This window comes from Elephas maximus, chromosome 11 (genome assembly GCF_024166365.1).
Source record: "Elephas maximus indicus isolate mEleMax1 chromosome 11, mEleMax1 primary haplotype, whole genome shotgun sequence".
In the NCBI taxonomy this organism is placed as follows: Eukaryota; Metazoa; Chordata; class Mammalia; order Proboscidea; family Elephantidae; genus Elephas; species Elephas maximus.
In genome coordinates this window covers 78,161,695-78,180,766 of record NC_064829.1, presented here as the reverse complement: position 1 = coordinate 78,180,766, position 19,072 = coordinate 78,161,695, and the positions used below count along the sequence as shown (strand labels likewise).

Here is a 19,072-nt window from a genome sequence, read left to right as displayed (position 1 = left end):
CAACATGGTGAATGTAATTAATGTCACTGAATTGTTCACTGTTAAAATAGCAAATATTTTGTTATACAGATTTTACCATAATAATTTTTTTTTTTAACATACAAAAAACAAAACTAAGGGAAAATTTACTTTCCATAAGAACACACATTTACAATTCAGTGACTATCCTGGTGCTCTTCCACATTTCTTAGCATCCTCGCAGGGCCACATTTAGTTCCAGACAATGGACTGTGAACAAAAGTGACAGATGTCACTTCTGGGCCAAAGCAGTGAAGAATCAGCATGTGACCTGTCAGCTCTTCTTCATGTGTTATAGCGGCTCAGAGCCAAGTGGTAATGTGGTGGATAACAGAGGTGAAAGCAGACTGGATCCACAGGACAATGCCATGGGATGCCCCAGACCCACAGCAGGCTTTATGAGTGCAAGAAATAAACCGTCCTTTACCACCAATACCTCAGGGTTAATTTATCACTGCAGCATAACCTAGTCTATCCTGACTAAAATATTACCCAAAATATTCTATTCACAGACCATAAATCAGTATTTAGAACACAGGCATTTTCTGACAAGCAAGATCTCAAAAAAAAGAATACCTCCCCTCAAAAAACAAATGTTGATGGCACAGAAAGAAGAAAAAAGAAACTGCGTCATAGATTACTTAACGTAACTGTGCACTAGCCCTAGTAGGCCTCCCTCCAAGGTTCCCCCTGTGTGAGGAGAATAAACAATTGTTTGCTTTAAAAAACAAAAAACTCCCCATCACCTTTCTCAAGAAGTTAACAGAAAGATGTTGTTGTGTGCTATAGAGTTGATTCTGAATCAAAGCGACCTTGTGTAACAGAATAGAACTGCTTCTGGTTCCCGGTTTCCTAGGCTGTAATCTTTACGGAAGTTAATCACCAGGTCTCTTTCCCATGGAGCCACTGGATGGGAACTGCTGACCTTTTGGTCAACAGTCAAGTGCTTAACCACTGCACCACCAGGGCTCCTTACTAGGAGGATGAGCTCCATTAAACTAAGGAAGTAAACTAAGAACAGGGAAGCCCACAAAAGAAAGACGCACAAGGAACTCCTAGGATGATGATATAGGCTCCTGCTGTTCACCCTGTCTGAGATACTGTCCCTGCCTTCTAATTTAATCTCTTCCCAATCAAATTAATCAAATACAGGTCATCCTTCAAGAGCCAGCTCAACTGTCACAGGCTCCATGAAGGCACAGATCCAAATTCTGACTCCTAGGATTAAGTTAAAACATCTCTCATCAATGGTAAGACAGTATGCCTAAAAAAATAATACAAGATAATCCAAGAGATAATAAAAAGGTCTAACACATTAGACTTTTCTGGTAAAACTCGAACACATTAACCCCCATTCTTAAATCTGGCGGTAATGTGGTGTGTGACTCTGAGCAGATTCTTAGCCTTAGTCTCAATTTCCTCATCATCCCTGTAAGAGTGAAGCTAATCTAATAAGATTCCTTCTGCAAATGTATAAAACAACAGAAATCTTAATGCAACCCTATGCACTGGTACATAATTACAGAGCCTGTCAAAGTCTGATACTGGGTCATAATGTTATTCTCTAAAAATGTTTTTTTTTTTTAAACTTTTAAATATCAACAAACACGACTACTGACAGAGGGATGATGATATTTCATTTAAAAATCAAAAATTATGTTTCAATAACAAACAACTTTATTATAATCACCAAAACAAAATTCACAAAAAGAAAATCATACAAAGTAACAGGCCTACCAGTGAGAACTAACCCTGTTAGTTCAATCATTCAGCTTGTTATTGGTGTAGTCAGAATAACATCTACCATGAAAATCAACACGCATGGCTGCCTTTCTAATAGAAGTCATGTATTCCTCTGCCTTCTGAAAAGACACTTTAAACACAAGTATGTACATTAAATATAATATCTCATGTTGTCATTAAACTGCTGTACACAGAGAAATGTCTTCTCAGATGACCAAATTTACCTGCTAGAAAATTTCGGGATGGCGTAGTGACCCCTTTAGGGTTCACTGTTGTTCAGGTCATGGTTTGCCTCCCGGGCCTTCCAAGATATTCCTTCTTCTCTTTTTAATGCCAGCTTGCTTCTTCTCTACCTCTGAAGAGTCTGCTGCTGAGGAAAACGAGACAGCCACTGCTTCCCAAATGTAGTGTCCAAATGTGATGCCCTTTTAACAATTTTAATATTTTGTGACAGCTAAGAGTGATGTGTAACTACATGAGAACAGCATGAAAACAAGAGCATCAGGCTTTGCAGAGGAGATAAGGACGGAAGCTTTCTTGGTCTAGATCTCCTGCTATCCAATCACAAGGACCCCACTGCCAAGCAATCCGACTGCTGCCCCCCATCACCACCTGGAATCCTCACAATTCTAACAGCTTGGGCCACAATATTTCTATGCGCACCCATTCTCTCTCCTCTTTTATTTCCCTTTTTCTAGTCCCTTTAGTCTCACAGGCTTTTTCCACGCTTGCTTTCTTAAAAAGAAGTCAAGTCTTATGTGGACATTGCTGATGAATCAGAATATCCTTTTAACTACTCATAGTTACTGGGGTTAGTACATTTTAAACTGATTACTACTATCAGCACTTGTTATACTCCAGGCACTGAGCTAATAAATTTTCATGCATTACCTCATTTAACTTTCACACCAACTCCAGGAAGGCACTATCATTGTTTTACACATAAGGCAAATAAGACTTGAGTTTTTTTTTTTTTAAACTAGCCTATAAAATTGAAGGGGTGAAGTTCAATTCTAAATCTGAATCCCTGAGAAAAACTGCCTTCACCAGTTGAAATCTGACTCTTCCAGGTCTTTGGAGTGATTAATTTCCAAATGAGTTTTCCCTTCCTGCTTAATTCTACATCAGATAACTGAGGATGGTAGAAGGCTCCAGGTGACTGATGTTTCACCTTACTAAGCTAATGTCCAGGGAAACGCTCCTTGGAGTGGTTACTCCCCACATACTGCAAACAGTTATACCAGCAGAAGTGACGACAGCGTGGTTATCTCTGCACCAACCAGTCCTGTCCATGAGCCACCACAGACACACATGATGGCGCTACAGGGATAGATGGCCCTCTATATTTGGGCCATGCTATGAGGACTTGGGCTTTTTTAGTGCTATGATTTATTCAACTGAGCAGACCAGCTCAGACAGGGATAAATAAATAATACGAAAAACCAACAGATTTCTCAAATAAACACAGCATGACTTTGCCTTTAACGCACACCTAACGATATTAACACGACAGTTTACCGAGCTTCTACGTGCCAGGTATGGAGCAGCGCAGCACTTTCTGTGCACCACATCCCTGCTCAGGGGCTAGGCCTTGCCAGAAGTGTTAGCGATACAGAGAAGTCAGACCTCAAGACCTGTTCTCGTGGATGGCCAGACCAGCAACAAGTTATCTAAACAATTACAGACAGTCGTAAATGTTATGAAGCAGATATACAAGGTGCTAAGATAGGACTGCTTAAGTATCTATGTTGTTGTTAGCTGCCATCAAGTCACCCCTGCCTCATAATGACACCACGTACAACGGAATGAAATGCTGCCCGGTCTTGCTACCGCTCCCATGATCAGCTGTGGATCAGACTGTTTTTGTGATCCACAGGATTTTCACCGGCTGATTTTTGGAAGTACATCACCAGGCCTTTCTTCCTAGTCTCAGTCTGGAAGCTTCACTGAAACCTGTTCAGCATCATAGCAACATGCAAGCCACCACTGAGAGACAGGTGGTGGCTATGCTTGAGGTGCACTGGCCAGCACCTGAACCCATGTCTCCCACATGGAAGGTCCTACAAGGGAATCTGTACCAACACTGCCCTCATGAAAAGGCTATACAGTAGACTAACCAGGAAAGGCATCTCCAAGGTGGCGACGCCAGATCAAGATCTAAGAATGAACCAACCATGAAGAATATTCTAGGCAAAGGGAGCAACCATATCAAAAACGGGGAGGCAGGAAACAGCCTGGTACCTTGAGGAACAGAAATGTTAGAGCTTAACTTTGTGGTAAGGCACGGGGTGGTTCAAGACTGTCTTCAGAACTAAGCCAAAAAAAAAAAATTTTTTTTTTTCAGAACTAGACAGAAACCTTGTAGGCCATGGAAAAGATTTCAAACTCTAAGCAAAATACATTCGCAATAACTCTGGGAGATGGACTCTTATCCCCACGTTAGTCCACGTGAGGAGTAAGACTCAGAGAGAATATAAAACTTGTTCAAGATCACACAAATAGTAAAAGTATGTTCTTTATCACAGGTCTAACATCTCTAAAAATGTCTTTTATGTGTAATGTGAGAAATGAACCTTAGATGCCTTTATCTGAATACTTCTATTCTTCAAACATCAAGACCAAGATACAGGTACTCTCTTAATCTGTTTTCCAACAGCCACTTTAAAACAACTGTCCCAACTAAGATTCAATGTTTGTGTGGTATCATCAATGAAATCCCTGAGATCAGCTGAAAGTAAAACATGCCCTTGGTCCTAAAGTCTTTACCACTTATCAGCTAAGCCATCATGCTGAGCAGCATAACAAATTATCCATGAAAACATTCACGACAGCTTCACCCTCAGCACGCTGTAAAGCAGGTCCCACTGCTGTTTCTCTTCTGCTACCTGGACCATTATCTCAATCAATCTGTTCACACAAGAAGGGCTCTTCTTTTTATGACACATACCGGTATGAGGAATTTCTCCCTTGTAAAAGGAAAATTTTTACAGAAGTACTCAGAGGTACCATAGATGTAAGTGCCATTTCCAAAACTGGAAAAGGAGGGATGCAGATAGGGAACTGAAAAAGATAATCTTCCCTACCTGTAAGGCATGCTACAAACAGAAACTAGCAAAAGGTAGCCTTCTTAGCTCAGGTCATTTACCTACTTACCCTTCTCTAAGTATTTAAACGGGAGATTTACACATCCATTAGCTATAAACAAAACAAAAACCTGTTGCTGTCTAGTCGATTCTGACTACTAGGTTATAAGTAATATAGAGTATTTTACATTATATATGTGCCTGTGTTTCATCCCATTTCATATGATATTTTTAGGAGAGAATAACAACAGTGCTAGTTGCTATCAAGTCGATTCCAATTCACAACGACTCCACATGTATTAGAGCAGAACTGTGCTCCAAAGGGTTTTCAGTGGCAATAATCTTCTGCAAGTACATCACCAGGCCCTTCTTCTGAGGCACCGCCAGGTGGATTCGCACCACCAACCTTTTGGTTAGTAGTCAAGTGCTGAAACAACTGCACTACCCAGAGACTTCATAACAACTGTAATTGTCACAAATTTGGAAATGGACATAACGTTTCCCCCCTTTTCAGTGTATGACTTTGAAAGAAGATCACACAATTACTTCCACAACCAAAATAAACTGGGATCAGCAGCAAAAAAGTTTCCTGAAAACTGGCCACTTGTGAGGTATGATAACATAAAAAGATGGTTTGAAGAAGGTACTTGCTTTCTGTTCCCTAAAAAGAAAGCAATGCAAAAGAACACCTTTCCAGGTCTAAAGCAAGACCAGAGAATATCATGGACTGCAACTGCTCAGAAAGCGGTCAGCTCACCAGAGCCTCTACACCCCAACGCCTTCTATGGCATCAGATCCCTCTGCCGCCACTCCCTGCCAGTTGTGTGCCAAGGGAGGGTGGCTAGGTGACACAAGGGTGTGCCCCTGGGTGGAGGCAGAGCTTACTGCCGGCCTGTCTTCCCACCGTAAGAATGGAGGGCAACGGGCAAGGAAAAAAAAAAAAAAATCAATGGTTCAAAAGAAGTAAAGGTTCAGGTGAATAAACTGGTGATCCTTACCCACATTCAAAGTGGAAAGCACTGGCCAGGAGCCAGGGAAGAAGAACCTCCACCAAGTCCACTGTCAGTCAGACAGCTTCCTCAAAGGCAAGAAGAGGGGCAGGGTGAGGCCCTACCTTGCTTACAACACGGACAGATTCTGCAACTCAGTATGTCCATACTAGGTGACAAAGGACTAAAGAGAAAATGGAAAGCAGAAGCGAATGTCAAAATACCACCGACGACTTTTTAGTTTTATCTGTTAAGCTTGGTAAACAAAGTCACGCATGCCTTAACATAAGGTTGACTCTCCATAGCACCAAACATCCTTAAAATTCACTCAAGCTAAGTGGATTTCATGTTGTGGGAGCCGGTGGGTTAAGAAGATGGCAGGATAACTTTCTGCGTACTGTAGGTGAGAATGTGTCAGATACTTCATCTTGAAGTAGATGGAAGTTTACTTTTGACTACAAATGTATCTTTATTCCGAGAACACAGTAAATCAAAATCATAGTTGGGACACACCTAGTGTCTTATTCACGTTATGAGACCACTATGCTCTTCGGTCCTCACCCACCTTAACACGTTGCCTTATCCAAGGGAGACGTTCCAAACACAAGTGGTGAGCTTAATTCAATACCACACACTTCACTCCTGGAAGCCCCAGTTCCACCATATGCCCCCACCTGGACCCTTTATTCCAAAGAAGTGGGGACAGGAACCCCAAGCCTCACGTTCTGACTACATGTAAGTTGGCATGCAGATGGCCGCACACACTCCAAGTTTGGGGCCAGGACCCGCCTCTAAGGAATGTCCAGGTTCTGCTACCCGAGCAGCCGCGATGGTGTCCCTGAAGTTGGCAACTACCGAAACCAAGTAAAGGTGAAGGCCCGCCTGGGTCCCAGGGCCGTTTAAAATCCCCAGTCCCTCGTCCCCACCTCCATGGCAGCACGCTTATGTCCGGCAGCACGTTCCATGAGGGGCCCGGCCCGCCGACCCTCAGCCCCGGCCCCGGAGCGCAGTTTGGGCCCGCCCGCCCCGGTTGCACAGCCCGGCCCGGTCCGCAGGTCCGCGGGACGAGGCGGGCGGACCTGAAGGCCCAGGCTCCCGGCTCCTGGGCCGAGCGGGCAACAAAGGCGCGGCCGGGCCTGCGGGCCGGGCCGGGTGGGCGCGCGGCGGAAGCGGCCCGGCCCGGCCCGCAGGCCTCGCCCCCGGCCCGATCGGCCCGATCGGCCCGCCCGGTCCGCCCGGCTCGGCCCCGCGCCCCCGACCCCGGCCCTGCCCGCCGCCAAGGAGACGAGCCCGCCCCCCGGGCCCCGGACGGGGACAAGGCCCTAGCAGCGCCCCCCAGCCCGCAGCGCTCACCCGCGACCGGCTCCGCGTCCTCCGCCCGCGCCGGCGCGACTGCCGCTCGGCCCTCCTCCGGCACCGCCTCCACCCGCCTCCTTCCTCCTCCTCCTCCGGCAGGGGGGGCACCCGCGCTGCGGCCCGCGCGGGAGCGGAGCGGCGGCTCCTGGCGGTGGAGCTGAGCGGCGGGCTGGAAGGGGTCCCGGGGTCGGAGGGCCCGAGGGGTGGGGCGGAGCGGGCCGCAGGGGGGGTGGGGGTCAGAGGGGCCCGAGGGGAGGGTTGAAGGGGGGTGGAGTTTGGAGGGGAGCGGGGGTCCGAGGAGAGTTGGGGGGCGCGGGTCGGGGTCTGAGGGGAAGCCCGGGGGTAGGGGGACCCGGGGGGAGGGCAGGGAGTGTCGAAGGCGTTGGGGAGCGGGGGGAGGGTCCAAGCCCTGTACGCGCCCGGCGCCTCGGCTCTCTGCCCATGATGGCCCGCGGGCCTAGTGCGCTCCGTCGCTGGTCTGTCCTTGTTCCCCCTTTTCTGGCTCCCTCTCTGGGGGGGCCCAGTAACATAGAAAAGAAGGTCTTCTCTGGCTTCCGGCCCCTGGGACTTGGTGGGGCGCCTGGCTGAACCCCCAGGGCAGGGGTCCTCTCCTCGCTCGGTGACCCTGGCCGCGTCCCTGCCAGGGGAGAGACAGAAAACGGCCCAGCGCCCACGCTGAAACAGGCCACAGTTGGGGACCCCTTCCCACACCTCTCCAGCTTGATAATCAAATCTACTTTTAAAAAGCATATTACTTTTTTCAAGCTACCCATTTTTCCATTTAGTAATTTTTGGAGGGGTTTTACAGAAGTGATACTTCACTAGCGCATGTTGGTAACTTATTTCTACACAGAAATACCCGTCTGGATTTTAGAATTCGTCAAGGGTTTAGAGAGCTAGAGTTTGTCAACCTTTCTGGACTCATTTCTTTAGAAATTGGCTGAATGTGCTACTAATATTTATTAAGAACAGGAAACAGTTTTGTCAACGAAATTAGGAAAATGTCCGCTCCTATTTTTAATGAAAACGGATTAAAGATAACTATCGTTAAAATCTGGAGCCCTGGTGGCACAGTGGTTAAGAGCTTGGCTGCTAATTAGTAGGTTGGCAGTTGGAATTCACCAGCTGCTCCTTGGAAACCCTGTGGGGCTGTTCTACTCTGACCTGTATGGTTGCCATGAGTCAGAATCGACAGGAGGAAACAAGTTTATCACTCAAATCTAGCTTAAGAATTATTACTGACTTTAAAAATTGTGCTCTTGAATAGTAAGGCCCTTTTAAAAGAAAAACTAAAAGTGCAAAGAAATATGGCTGGGGGGAAAGTTTTTAAGTGGTTCAAGTGTGACTTAATACCTGAAATTGGATCTTCAGATGATCCAATCATTTTTAGAACTGAATAACATATATATTGGTTGTGTGTTAGTCACCAGTCTACTATCTTCAGTTATTCCTTGAATTTATTAAACTGCATCACAACGGTCTAATCCAGTTGTGCATGGTGTTGCCATGAGGCGGCGCTGACTCAACCATAGCAACCATTGTTGCTACTTGCTTTGAAGTCCATTCCAACTGCTGGTGACGCCATGTATGCAGACTAGAACTGCTCTGTAGGGCTTTCAAGACTGTGACCTTTCAGAAGCAGATCACCAGGCCTATGTTCTGAGACGCCACTGGATGGGTTTGAACTCAACTTTTCACCTAGTAGTCAAGTGCCTAACCGTTGTCACCACCTAGGTTGCCTACCATTATTATTACCCTGATGTACATACAAATCAATTACCCAGTGCTGTCGAGTCGATTCTGACTCATAGTGACCCTTTACGACAGAGTAGAACTGCCCCATAGAGTTTTCAAGGAGCGCCTGGCGGATCCCAACTGCCGACCCTTTGGTTAGCATCCATAGCACTTAACCACTACGCCACCAGGGTTCCCACAAATCAATTATCAAATACCTAATCACAGTGAACTGCAGAATGTAAATTGAAATTGAATGGTCAGAGAGGTTCATGGTGGGAACAAGCAATATTAGAAAAGCAACAAACTTTTCAAACCTTTTTTAAAACCATTTGGAAGGAGAAATTATGAGATAGATGGCACTATCAAGGTGACAGTGTCTCCTTATTTGATCTGTAAAAGACAAAAAGCAGGAGACTATGCATTATGGACAAGTGAGCCCTAAGCAATGAGGCCCTGCAAGGATGGAGGAAGATTTCTGAAGTTAAGGAGACCCACGGCTTCTGCACTGGGGCGGGGGGGGGGGGGAAGGGGGGCCGGGGGACGCGGAGGGAATCACAGCTCTGACTATTCGTATGGCTTAAACAACTTTCTCAGTTGTAACCTCAATTTCTATTTTTTGTAAAAGGGTGAGGGGGTTGTTCTAATATTAACTATATCACATAGTTGTGAAGATTACATGAGCTAATACATGAAAACCACCTAACTTGATGCCTGGTTCATCATGATTATTATTACTAGGTAATGTATATTTTGTGGGCCAGGCACTGCATCGTCCCCATGTTACAGATGAAGAAACTGAGGCTTCTAGTGTCTAAGTAGTGAATACCCAAACTCAGGCTGGTACTAAGGGTCAGAGCTGGAATTCAGTCATAGATCTCTCTGATTCCACAATATGAGCTCCTAACCACTGAATTAAAATAATAATGACAACAATATCAATAACATAGCAACAGCTTTAATGTAGAGATGTTAGACGCTACTGAGTCAGTTCCGACTTGTAGTGACCCCATGTACAACAGAACAAAACACTGCCTGGTCCTGCACCTTCCTCACAATCGTTGCTATGGTTGAGCCCATTGTTGCAGCCACTGTGCCAGTCCTACTAGTAGAGGGTCATCCTCTTTTTTGCTGATCTTCTACCTTACCAAGCATGATGTTCTTCTCCAGGAATTGGCCCCTCCTAATAACATGTCCAAAATACATGATACGAAGTCTCGCCATCCTCTTCGCTTCTACGGATTATTCAGCTGTACTTCTTCCAAGAAGTATAGAGATACAAGTGTCTAAGCCTACTTATTTAAATTTCCATGCTTGGCCGAATTTCTAACATTTCTTGGCTGTAGACGTGTTTTTTTTTCTTGGCGGTCCACTATCCAACCCTTTGGGGAAATCTTATCTCTGCCCTACCTACACCCATCACAGCTAAATGTGCCTAGAACTTTGACTCTTGGGCAAATGGTGCAAACGTGGAGGACGCATGGAGGAGGAGGGGGACCAGGCTGTTCCTGCCGCCAACCCCAATAGCCTTCGAATAAATTCTTGTTTTGCTCACGGTAACCACTTCCTGTTGTTTGCAGCCATGGACACAGATTGATATACTTGCTATACAATGATAATGACAAAGAGTCATTCTGAAATCTAACTTCTGAACAGGGTGTATTAGTTTCCAAGAACTGCCATAACAGAGTACTACAATCTGGGTGGCTCAAAACAACTGATAATTATTCTCTTAAAGTTCTGGAGGTTAGAAGTCCAAATTCAGTGTGTCGGCAGGGCCATGCTCTTTCTGAAGCCTCTGGGGGAAGAGACTTCCTCGTATCTTCCAGCTTCTGGTAGCCCCAGGCGTTCCTTGGTTTGTGGCAAACTCTAATCTGGAGTTCCTGAGTCATGCAAATAGTTAATGTTAACACTCTCTGATGTTAACCAAAAAGTTGGAGGTTAGAGTCCACCTAGAGGTGCCTCAGAAGAAAGGCCTGGATCTAATTCCAAAAAATCAGCCATTGAAAGCCCTATGGAGCACAGTTCTACTCTGACATACATGGGGATGCCATTAGCCAAACCAACTCGATGGCCACTGTTTTTTTTTTTTTTTTTAACTCCAATCTCTGCCTCAGTTTTCACATGGCTGTCTTCCCTCTGCATCTGTCTGTCTTTCTGTTTTCTCTTCCTATAAAGATACCGGTCTTATGGGATTAGAGCCCATCCTACTCCGGTGTGACCTCTTGGTAACTTGTTGTTGTCAGCTCCCTTTGAGTTGATTCTGCCTCATGGCTGCACCAGGTGTGCAGAGTAGAATTGTACTGCACAGGGTTTTCAAGGTTATGACCTTTCAGAAATAGATCATCAGGCCTGTCTTTTGAGGCCACCTCTGAGTGGGTTTGAGCCACCAACCTTTCAGCTAGTAGTCAAGCTCTTAACCGTCCAAATAAGGTAACCCTCACAGGTAACGGGGGCTTAGAGCTTCAACATATCTTTTGGAGGAACACAAATCAACCCATAAAACAAAGGCAGGAGAGCAGAGTTCTGCCTCTTCCACCTAAAGTCATGGCTTCTAGAGACAGAAGGACCCTTATTGATCATCTTTAACAGTCTCATTTTACAGAGGAGGAATCGGATTCTGTGAGACCAAATGACTTGCCCAAGGTCTCCAGGCTGAAAGTAGCTGAGTCATAACTTGAACTGAAGTGCCCCAATTTCAAGTCTGGTTTGATTTCTACAATTAAGCACTTCTTCCCTCCTTCCAGAAGGGGAAGAGAGAGGAACCTTTTAACCAGTTGCTGTGGACTCGACTCTGACTCATGGTGACCCCATGAGTGTCAGAGAAGAACTGTGCTCCATTGGATTTTCAGTGGCTCATTTTTTGGAAGTAGACTGCCAGGCCTTTCTTCTGGGTAGACTCAAACCTCCAACCTTTGAGTTAGCAGCCGATTGAGATTGCATACCTTTTCCCAACCAAGAAGGCACTTATTGGCCTGTCTTAGATCATAAATGCTGTCAGGGGAATGAAGTTTTCTGACCGACAAGGCTGGGTCCTGTGTGCATACATCCCTGTAGAATTACACATGGAGCAGGCAACTTCAACTACAAAAAATGGGTTCCCCATAAGGAAAAGATGGAAGAGCCCGAACAGTGGCAGTCCATTACAATCGTAACAGTCGTCCTTCCCTCATAGGATAACTGAGAGGATTAAATGATTATATAATGCACTTAGCACAGACCTGGGCTTAGTGTAAATCCTCAATAAATAGCAGCTATTATTACTTCTCTTTCAGGGCCCTTATTATGCTTGTCACTGTTTAATTATTTACACGATTATTTGTTAAATAGCTCTTTCCTGAGAGACCCTAGAACCCAAGAGCACAAAGGTTTTCTCCTTCACCTCTGACAGCTACTGAGCAAACTCAGTAAAACTTTAGTATCAAATAGTTGAATAAATGAGCAAATAAATGAGAAAAAAAAAAAACTGCCAAGTTTCTTTGAAATTGTTTGTATTATTTCTGTTTGCAAAATTTCCTAATATGTTTAGCAAAATTATTGCAAATTTATGAATGAGAAGCTGAATGAGTAAATTATTTGAAGAGCATACATGGAACTAATTATATAATAGTCATTAAATTTGCCAAAGTTTGCATTGCTTGTACTTTAGTCACTCTTTTACAGATTGTACATACTTTCAAATAGATACCTTTTGTTTACCTCAAGCCACTATTTAGAAAGACTTTCAGATTCTGGCATATAGACAAGCCTTTAAATTAGAAAGAGAACATGAGTTCAAGGTTAATGACTTTTTAAAAAACCTAATCCCTTAATTTTTCTACTATTCTTTATCAGAGGATAGTAACCCTAGGTTAAAAATAGCTAGATTGGCAACAATTATTTTACAGTAGGTTGTCTTACAATTTACTATTCAGATATATTCTTGAGAATGAATCTAGTCACAGATGACACAATACCTTAAATGTGCTACAATTCAGATTTATCTCATTAGAGAAAAACTAAGTAAGCAAGCCAGGACAAATTTATAGAATGAGTAGTGTTGCCTAAGGCCTGCCAGTCAAAGATGACTTTGGATATTTAGATTAAGAGTATAATTCACAAAGAAGTACTTTTACTCTCTTCACTTGACAGCAGACATATTTCAGAAATATGAGGTTTGTGCTAGTTCAAGAAAATGATCATTTGAATGTCTTGTTGTATAACAATACCAAAAATACCTTTGGAATTGGTATGTATAAATTTACTATTCTGAGTCACATTTCAGTAGCGACAGACTGGAGATCCAAAGGAGTTCTTGAAAAAAGTGTTGCAGAAGTGTCTTTCAGAGAATAGCTTTACCCCAGCTTCCATTTTAATGTCCTGTGGGCTCAGAGCAGAGCTTTGGTTGAGGTTGAGAACAATAGGTGCTAAGTATCCTTACTTTAAGCGCTAAGTCTTCCACATCAAACTTGCAAAAAAAAAAAAAAAAAGTGTTTCCGAAACCAGTTCTGCACAAATTAGCCTACCCACCTAGCTTCAGGGATATAAAAGAGAAGAAGCCAAAAACTAGAAGAGGCCAGTGGGGATAAATTTATAAAAGTGAGTATTTTTAGAGTCTTCAGGGTTGCTCTGTGTCCCATCCTCTAATGAGGGATAGATGGAGATCTCCCCTCCCTCACACCTCCCCACCACCACCCCATTTAAAGTCCAGCGATGGGCAGCTTCAAGAAAATCGAACAGAAAGCTTGGCCGGTGCCCTGGGGATTTGACTGATGCAGACTCACTCTGAAAAAGCCAAAGGACATAAGCTGTGACTAGAGCTGCCCCTGGCCTGTAGCACCTCCAGTGTGTGACAGTGCCAGGAATAGGGAGCTCCCAGGGGCCATAGTAAAAACATACAAAAGACAAACCAGCTGCCTTTGGGTCAGTTCCAGCTCATGGCGAGTCCGTGTGTGTCAGAGTAGAACTGCACCCCAACTGTTTTCAAAGCTGTGACCTTTCTGAAGCAAATCACCAGGTCTTTCTTCTAAGGCACCTCTGGGTGGGTTTGAACCGCCAAACTTTCGGTTAGTAGTTGAATGCTTAACCTGTTTATGCCACCCAGCGATTCCTGGTACAGAGTGGGCCTGCAGAAGTGAGCTAGAACTAGATAAGTTACAAAGCACTCTGCCTGGGAGAGTGACAATGTTGAACTTTACCCAAGCGCTACGATTTTGGAAAACAGCAAAGGTTAAGAAATCCCCTCGCTCTGCATCAGAAACAGCTCACTGCAAGGAACCCTCCCTGCCCCATAGGACTTAGATGAGATTCACAGATGTCCCCTTGTTTACTTAGGACAAGGCCAGAGACAGACTCTCCAAATCCCCATTCTGTGCCTCATAAATGATTAGCTACTCAGTTTTGTGCCCACTGAGCAATGGCCCACAAAGTGCTTGTTAGTCAAATTATGGTTAAGTCTCTCTCCAACCTCCAGGCACCTGAATTTTGACCCATCCTTGGCCTAAGCCAGCACACAACTCCTAATTCACTGCCCACTTGGTAGCCAGACTCCAAGATGGCCCCCAGTGGTCCTCACCTTCAGGTACTCATGCCGTGTGTTACCCCTCCCACAGTGAATAGAACTGACTGTGTAAACAATAGGATATTACAGAAGAGACCGAGTGGGGTTTCCGAGGCTAACTCATAGGAGGTATTGTGGCTTCCATCTTGCTCTCATAGAGCGCTTACTCTGGGGGAAGCCAGTCACCATGTTGTGAGGAGACCCAAGCAGACCATGGAGAGGCCCATATTAGGACAAACAGAGGCCACCTGCAAACAACAAGCACCACATGAGTGAACCAACTCAGGAACCCTCCCCGCAGACAAGCCCTTCAGGGACTGCAGCCCACCCACACTTAACTGCAACCTCATAAGAGATTCCAAGCTAAGCCTCGTCTGAATTCCTGACTCAAAAAATTGTGCAATAAGTCTTTACTGTTCTAGGCCACTAAATTCTGAGGTGGTTTGTTTTGAGGTAATAGATAACTTGTTGTTAGTTGATGTTGAGCCGATTCTGACTCATGGCAACCCCATGTGTGCAGAGCAGAACTGTGCACCATAGGGTTTTCAACAGCTATCACCTTTCAGAAGCAGATCTTTAGTTTCTTTCAAGGCATCTCTGGGTTGCTTTGAAACTCCAGTCTTTGGCTAGTAGTTGAACACTTAATCATTTGTGCCACCCGGGGACTCCTAAGAGATAATTAAACCAAACCCAGTGCCGTCGAGTCGATTCCGACTCATAGTGACCCTACAGGACAGAGTAGTTTCCAAAGAGATAACTAGTACACCTCATTTGACAGACAAGGAAAATGAGTTACAGAGAGGTTAAATAATTTGCCTGGTGTCACGCAGCTAAAAGTGAAAAAACCAGGATTTGAACCCACATGGTGTTGTTTTGCACCCCTCTTTAACCATTGCACTCTATGCCTCTACCACTCAAATAAATAAGTGGGTATAATTTTCCGCATGGGGTTTACGTAGGATTCCTAAGTTGCCAATAGCTACATGATTATGCCCAAATACTTATTATATATTTTATCATGATTTTTTGCCATCAGGCCTTTGTATGCATTTGAATTTATTCAGATGCTGATAATTATGGAATTATCAGCATTCTGTGTTCCTTTCATTAAATGTTTTTGTTTGTTTAGGAAGCTTTGAGTTTCTGTTTACAGTGATGGGAAATTTGGCAATGGACATTGGTGACGGTTGCACAACAGGATTGATGTAATCGGTGTCACTGAATTGTACATGAGAAAATACTGAATTGGCCAATGTTGTGTTATATACGTTTTTACCACAATTAAAAACAAAGGAAAACATTCTCGGAATATATTTCTCTGTCCCAGATTTATCTCCCTTCTTCGGTAACGTTAATTTTGATTACACATGGACCTTGCCAGATGGAACACACAGGAATCAAACTGACTACATCTGTGGAAAGAGACAATGGAAAAGCTCAGTATCAGAACAAGGCCAGGGGCCGGCAGACTATGGAACAGACCATGATTGCTCATATGCAAGTTCAAACTGAAACTGAAGAAAATCAGAGCTTCTCATTAAACAATTAGTACACATATTACTTTATGACATCAATTAACAACCCCACAACATGTCAGCACTCTCTCTTCTCAATCTTGGGTTCCCTATTACCAGCTTTCCTGTTCATTCCTGCCTTCTAGTCCTTGGCCCTGGGCTGGTGTGCCCTTTTAGTCTAATTTTGTTTTATGGGCCTGTCCAATCTTTGGCTGAAGGGTGAGCCTCAGGAGGGACTTCAGTACTGAGCTGAAAGGAGGCCATACTCTCAGGGTTTCTCCAGTCTCTGTCAGGCAAGCAAGTCTCAAAGCCAGTTTTTAATGATGTCTCACCCCTAGTCCTTTTGATCAAGAAGAGGTGGTGCTACCTCTAAGGCAGTGCTAACTTTTAGCTATATATTAATAATTATCACAACAAGTAAATACTAAGTTGGTCCCCTATTCATCTCTTTCTTCTTTTATCACTCTAAATTGTCATCATGAAAAAGGACGACTTCAAATGAGACCCAGAAATGAAAGGGTCTTTGCACTAACCTAAGAAAAGCCTTTGGCAAAAGAGAGCAGTTTATTATCTAAGGAAATAAATAAATGCCTATTAATAAATACCTAATTATTTTAGTTGAATGATACATTTTCATTGGCATAGAGTGTATCTTTCATTATAACAGCAAACTTAACATTAACAACGGTCAATGAGTAATTTTGATCAAGATTTTCTAGAAGAATTTTCTAGCAGATTGTCCCTTAAAGATATTCCTGAGTTTGCATAAACCAGGGAAAAATATGGCAACTCTAGGATTTAACTTGCAAAAAGAAAGCAATGCAGAGAGACAGACCTAGAGAGCTACTAAGGAAACAACAGTATGAATCAGATTTTCTTTGCCACTGACTAATTTCAGGTTCAATTTTGTCTGAAAAGAATTCCACGGGGGATTATGGAGCACACAATGGCCCTTCGAGTATGTAGCCCTCCTGCCTACTGGGGGGCTTTCACTGAGTCCCTGACAGTTACCACTGTAAATACAATCTATCTCAACTGAGTTGCTGATAAGTATTGAGTGGCAGCAGGATAAGCCTTTCATTCCCTAACAAATGCCTGGAGTGTATTTAGTCTTTGTTGCTTGTCAGTGCAGGCCACTAATAGGTTTAACTGTTGGACCTGCCTCCCTTGGGAAAGGTGAGAAACCAGACAAGGACAGGTTTGAACAGCAGCTTGGCCACAAGTTGTCCCAGGGAGTTCCAGAGGGCAGGGCCAAGACACCAGTACCAGTTATCAATAAGTTGATTCCAACTCATGGTCACCGCAGGTATGTCAGAATAGAGCTATGCTCCATAGGGTTCTCAATGGATGATTTTTCAGATGTAGATTGCCAGACCTTTCTTCTGAGGGACTCCTAAGACCAAAACAGTTTTACTTCTATTATACTGACAAATTAGCAACAATAACAACAAAAAACTCTTTGCCATGGAGTCTGTTCCAACTCATGGTGACCCCATGTGTTACAGAGTAGAACTGCTCCGTAGGGTTTTTTTGGTTTAATCTTTCCAGAAGCAGATCACCAAGGCTTTCTTCCGCAGCACCACTGAGAGGGTTCAAACCATTAGGTTAGTGGTTGAGTGAAAACCATTTGCTCTACCCAGAGATCTCAAATAAGGAACAAAAATCCCAAACTTCAAAGCCATGCTTGAACATGGCAAACTCTTTCAGCCTAAAACATGTTTAAAGCAGATGTAATAAAACACAGAACTCAGACATTTTCTGTGAGATGAAATACACTTCCTTTATGTTTTCTAGAACTTAATTACTTCTTTTTGGTTATACACTGGAGCCCTGGTGGTGAAGTAGTTAAGAGCTCAGCTGCTAAGCAAAAGGTCAGCAGTTGGAATCCACCAGCTGCTCCTGGGAAAGCCTATGGGGCAGTTCTCCTCTGTCCTATAGGGTCGCTATGAGTCGGAATCAACTCAACGACAACAAGAGTTTTACAAGAGTTATACACTTTGGTCAACCTTGCAATTTTGAAAAAGGAGATGGAGATCCATCTAGTAAAAATGAATAAAAACGAATAGCTTTAAGCTACAGCCAATATTCACAAACACTGTGATTAAATATTTTGATGTTAAAGCTGCCTTTTTAGGACGCCCCAGTGTCTCAAAAGATTTTGATTGACTTTTTTTTTTAAATCAGGGAGAGGAAAAATCTTTTCCCTCATCTTATTTACATCTTTCAGCCTCTTAAATTAGAGGTTTTCAAGTGAATTATCTGATTTTTTTAAAAATCATTTTGTAATTCAGGATTTACAGAAATGACATATTTCTTAAGTAATTACTCCAAGGAAGAAAGAAAATTTTCAAATTATGCTACATTAATTTGGACATCATAAAGCAAGATTTGTACTTTCCTGAGTGTTGATCTTTCTTGAACTAACTAAAAATAAAAGAATAGTAGGCAAACTTTTGACAGTTCCTTTCAGTTTACCCAGTGGAAAAAGACACATTAAAATTGACTTCAGATATAATTAAATTAATTGATACCAATAGCTCAGCTATGAAAAACCCAGGTAGGCTGTAGAAACGCTTACATGGGTTCCTCTCTTTGTAATGTTTCTTTAAAAGACAGTCTAATGTTTGTCTAAGAGTAATAGTTTCTCAGTATCAGAATAAAAATTCAAAATCTTAACATCTGGAAAGAAGTGAAATAGACTGCTTTTTAGAGGGCAGAAATTAAAACTGTGTGTCTGTAAAATATCTTTCAGCTGTTTAACGAAGCTACTCTGGGTTCACAAGAATCCTGCGTATCTTTCAAGATAAAATCCTTCTCAATCTTTGTCAGTATTAAAAAAAATCTTGTTACTGAAAATTTAGCTGGATTATAGGAAGATATCATTTAATGGCTAATTATTAAATATAAAATTCCATCATCAAATTAGAAAAAGCAAGCAACCAAAAAAAAAAAAAAAAAAAACACCCTTTCCTTATCTCATGGCCCAAGCCGTTCAACAATTACATCTTATTTAGGAGCATTTACAAGGTGCTCTAGATGCAAGGGGTAGCATCTCCTCAAGAAATTGGCTTCACTTTAACTATGGTTAAAATCCCT

The 19,072-nt window shown here is 43.3% G+C and overlaps 2 protein-coding genes across 4 annotated transcripts in view; both read right to left on the bottom strand.

Annotated features, from left to right (window-relative positions):
• The window catches only part of SOCS6 (suppressor of cytokine signaling 6), a 36,015-nt gene extending 28,724 nt beyond the window's left edge, over window positions 1–7,291 (bottom strand). Inside the window, exon 1 of one of the 3 annotated variants that reach the window (XM_049901119.1) lies at window positions 7,187–7,291. The gene's annotated coding sequence lies outside the window, so the exon portion shown is untranslated. Of the gene's footprint in view, window positions 1–1,985; window positions 6,368–6,398; window positions 6,940–7,186 lie in introns of those variants that run through there. The other 2 variants (XM_049901121.1, XM_049901120.1) reach the window with 2 other exon arrangements.
• On the bottom strand, window positions 6,821–7,939 carry LOC126086142 (basic proline-rich protein-like). Its single transcript, XM_049902334.1, has one exon. It carries the CDS (start codon window positions 7,937–7,939, stop codon window positions 6,821–6,823), a length of 1,119 nt encoding a protein of 372 aa, XP_049758291.1.
• Between the last annotated feature and the right edge of the window lie 11,133 nt (window positions 7,940–19,072).

Excerpts from the sequence above, each read along its gene's own strand:
- LOC126086142 (XM_049902334.1), bottom strand. The coding sequence starts at position 7,939 with ATGCTTTTTAAAAGTAGATTTGATTATCAAGCTGGAGAGGTGTGGGAA.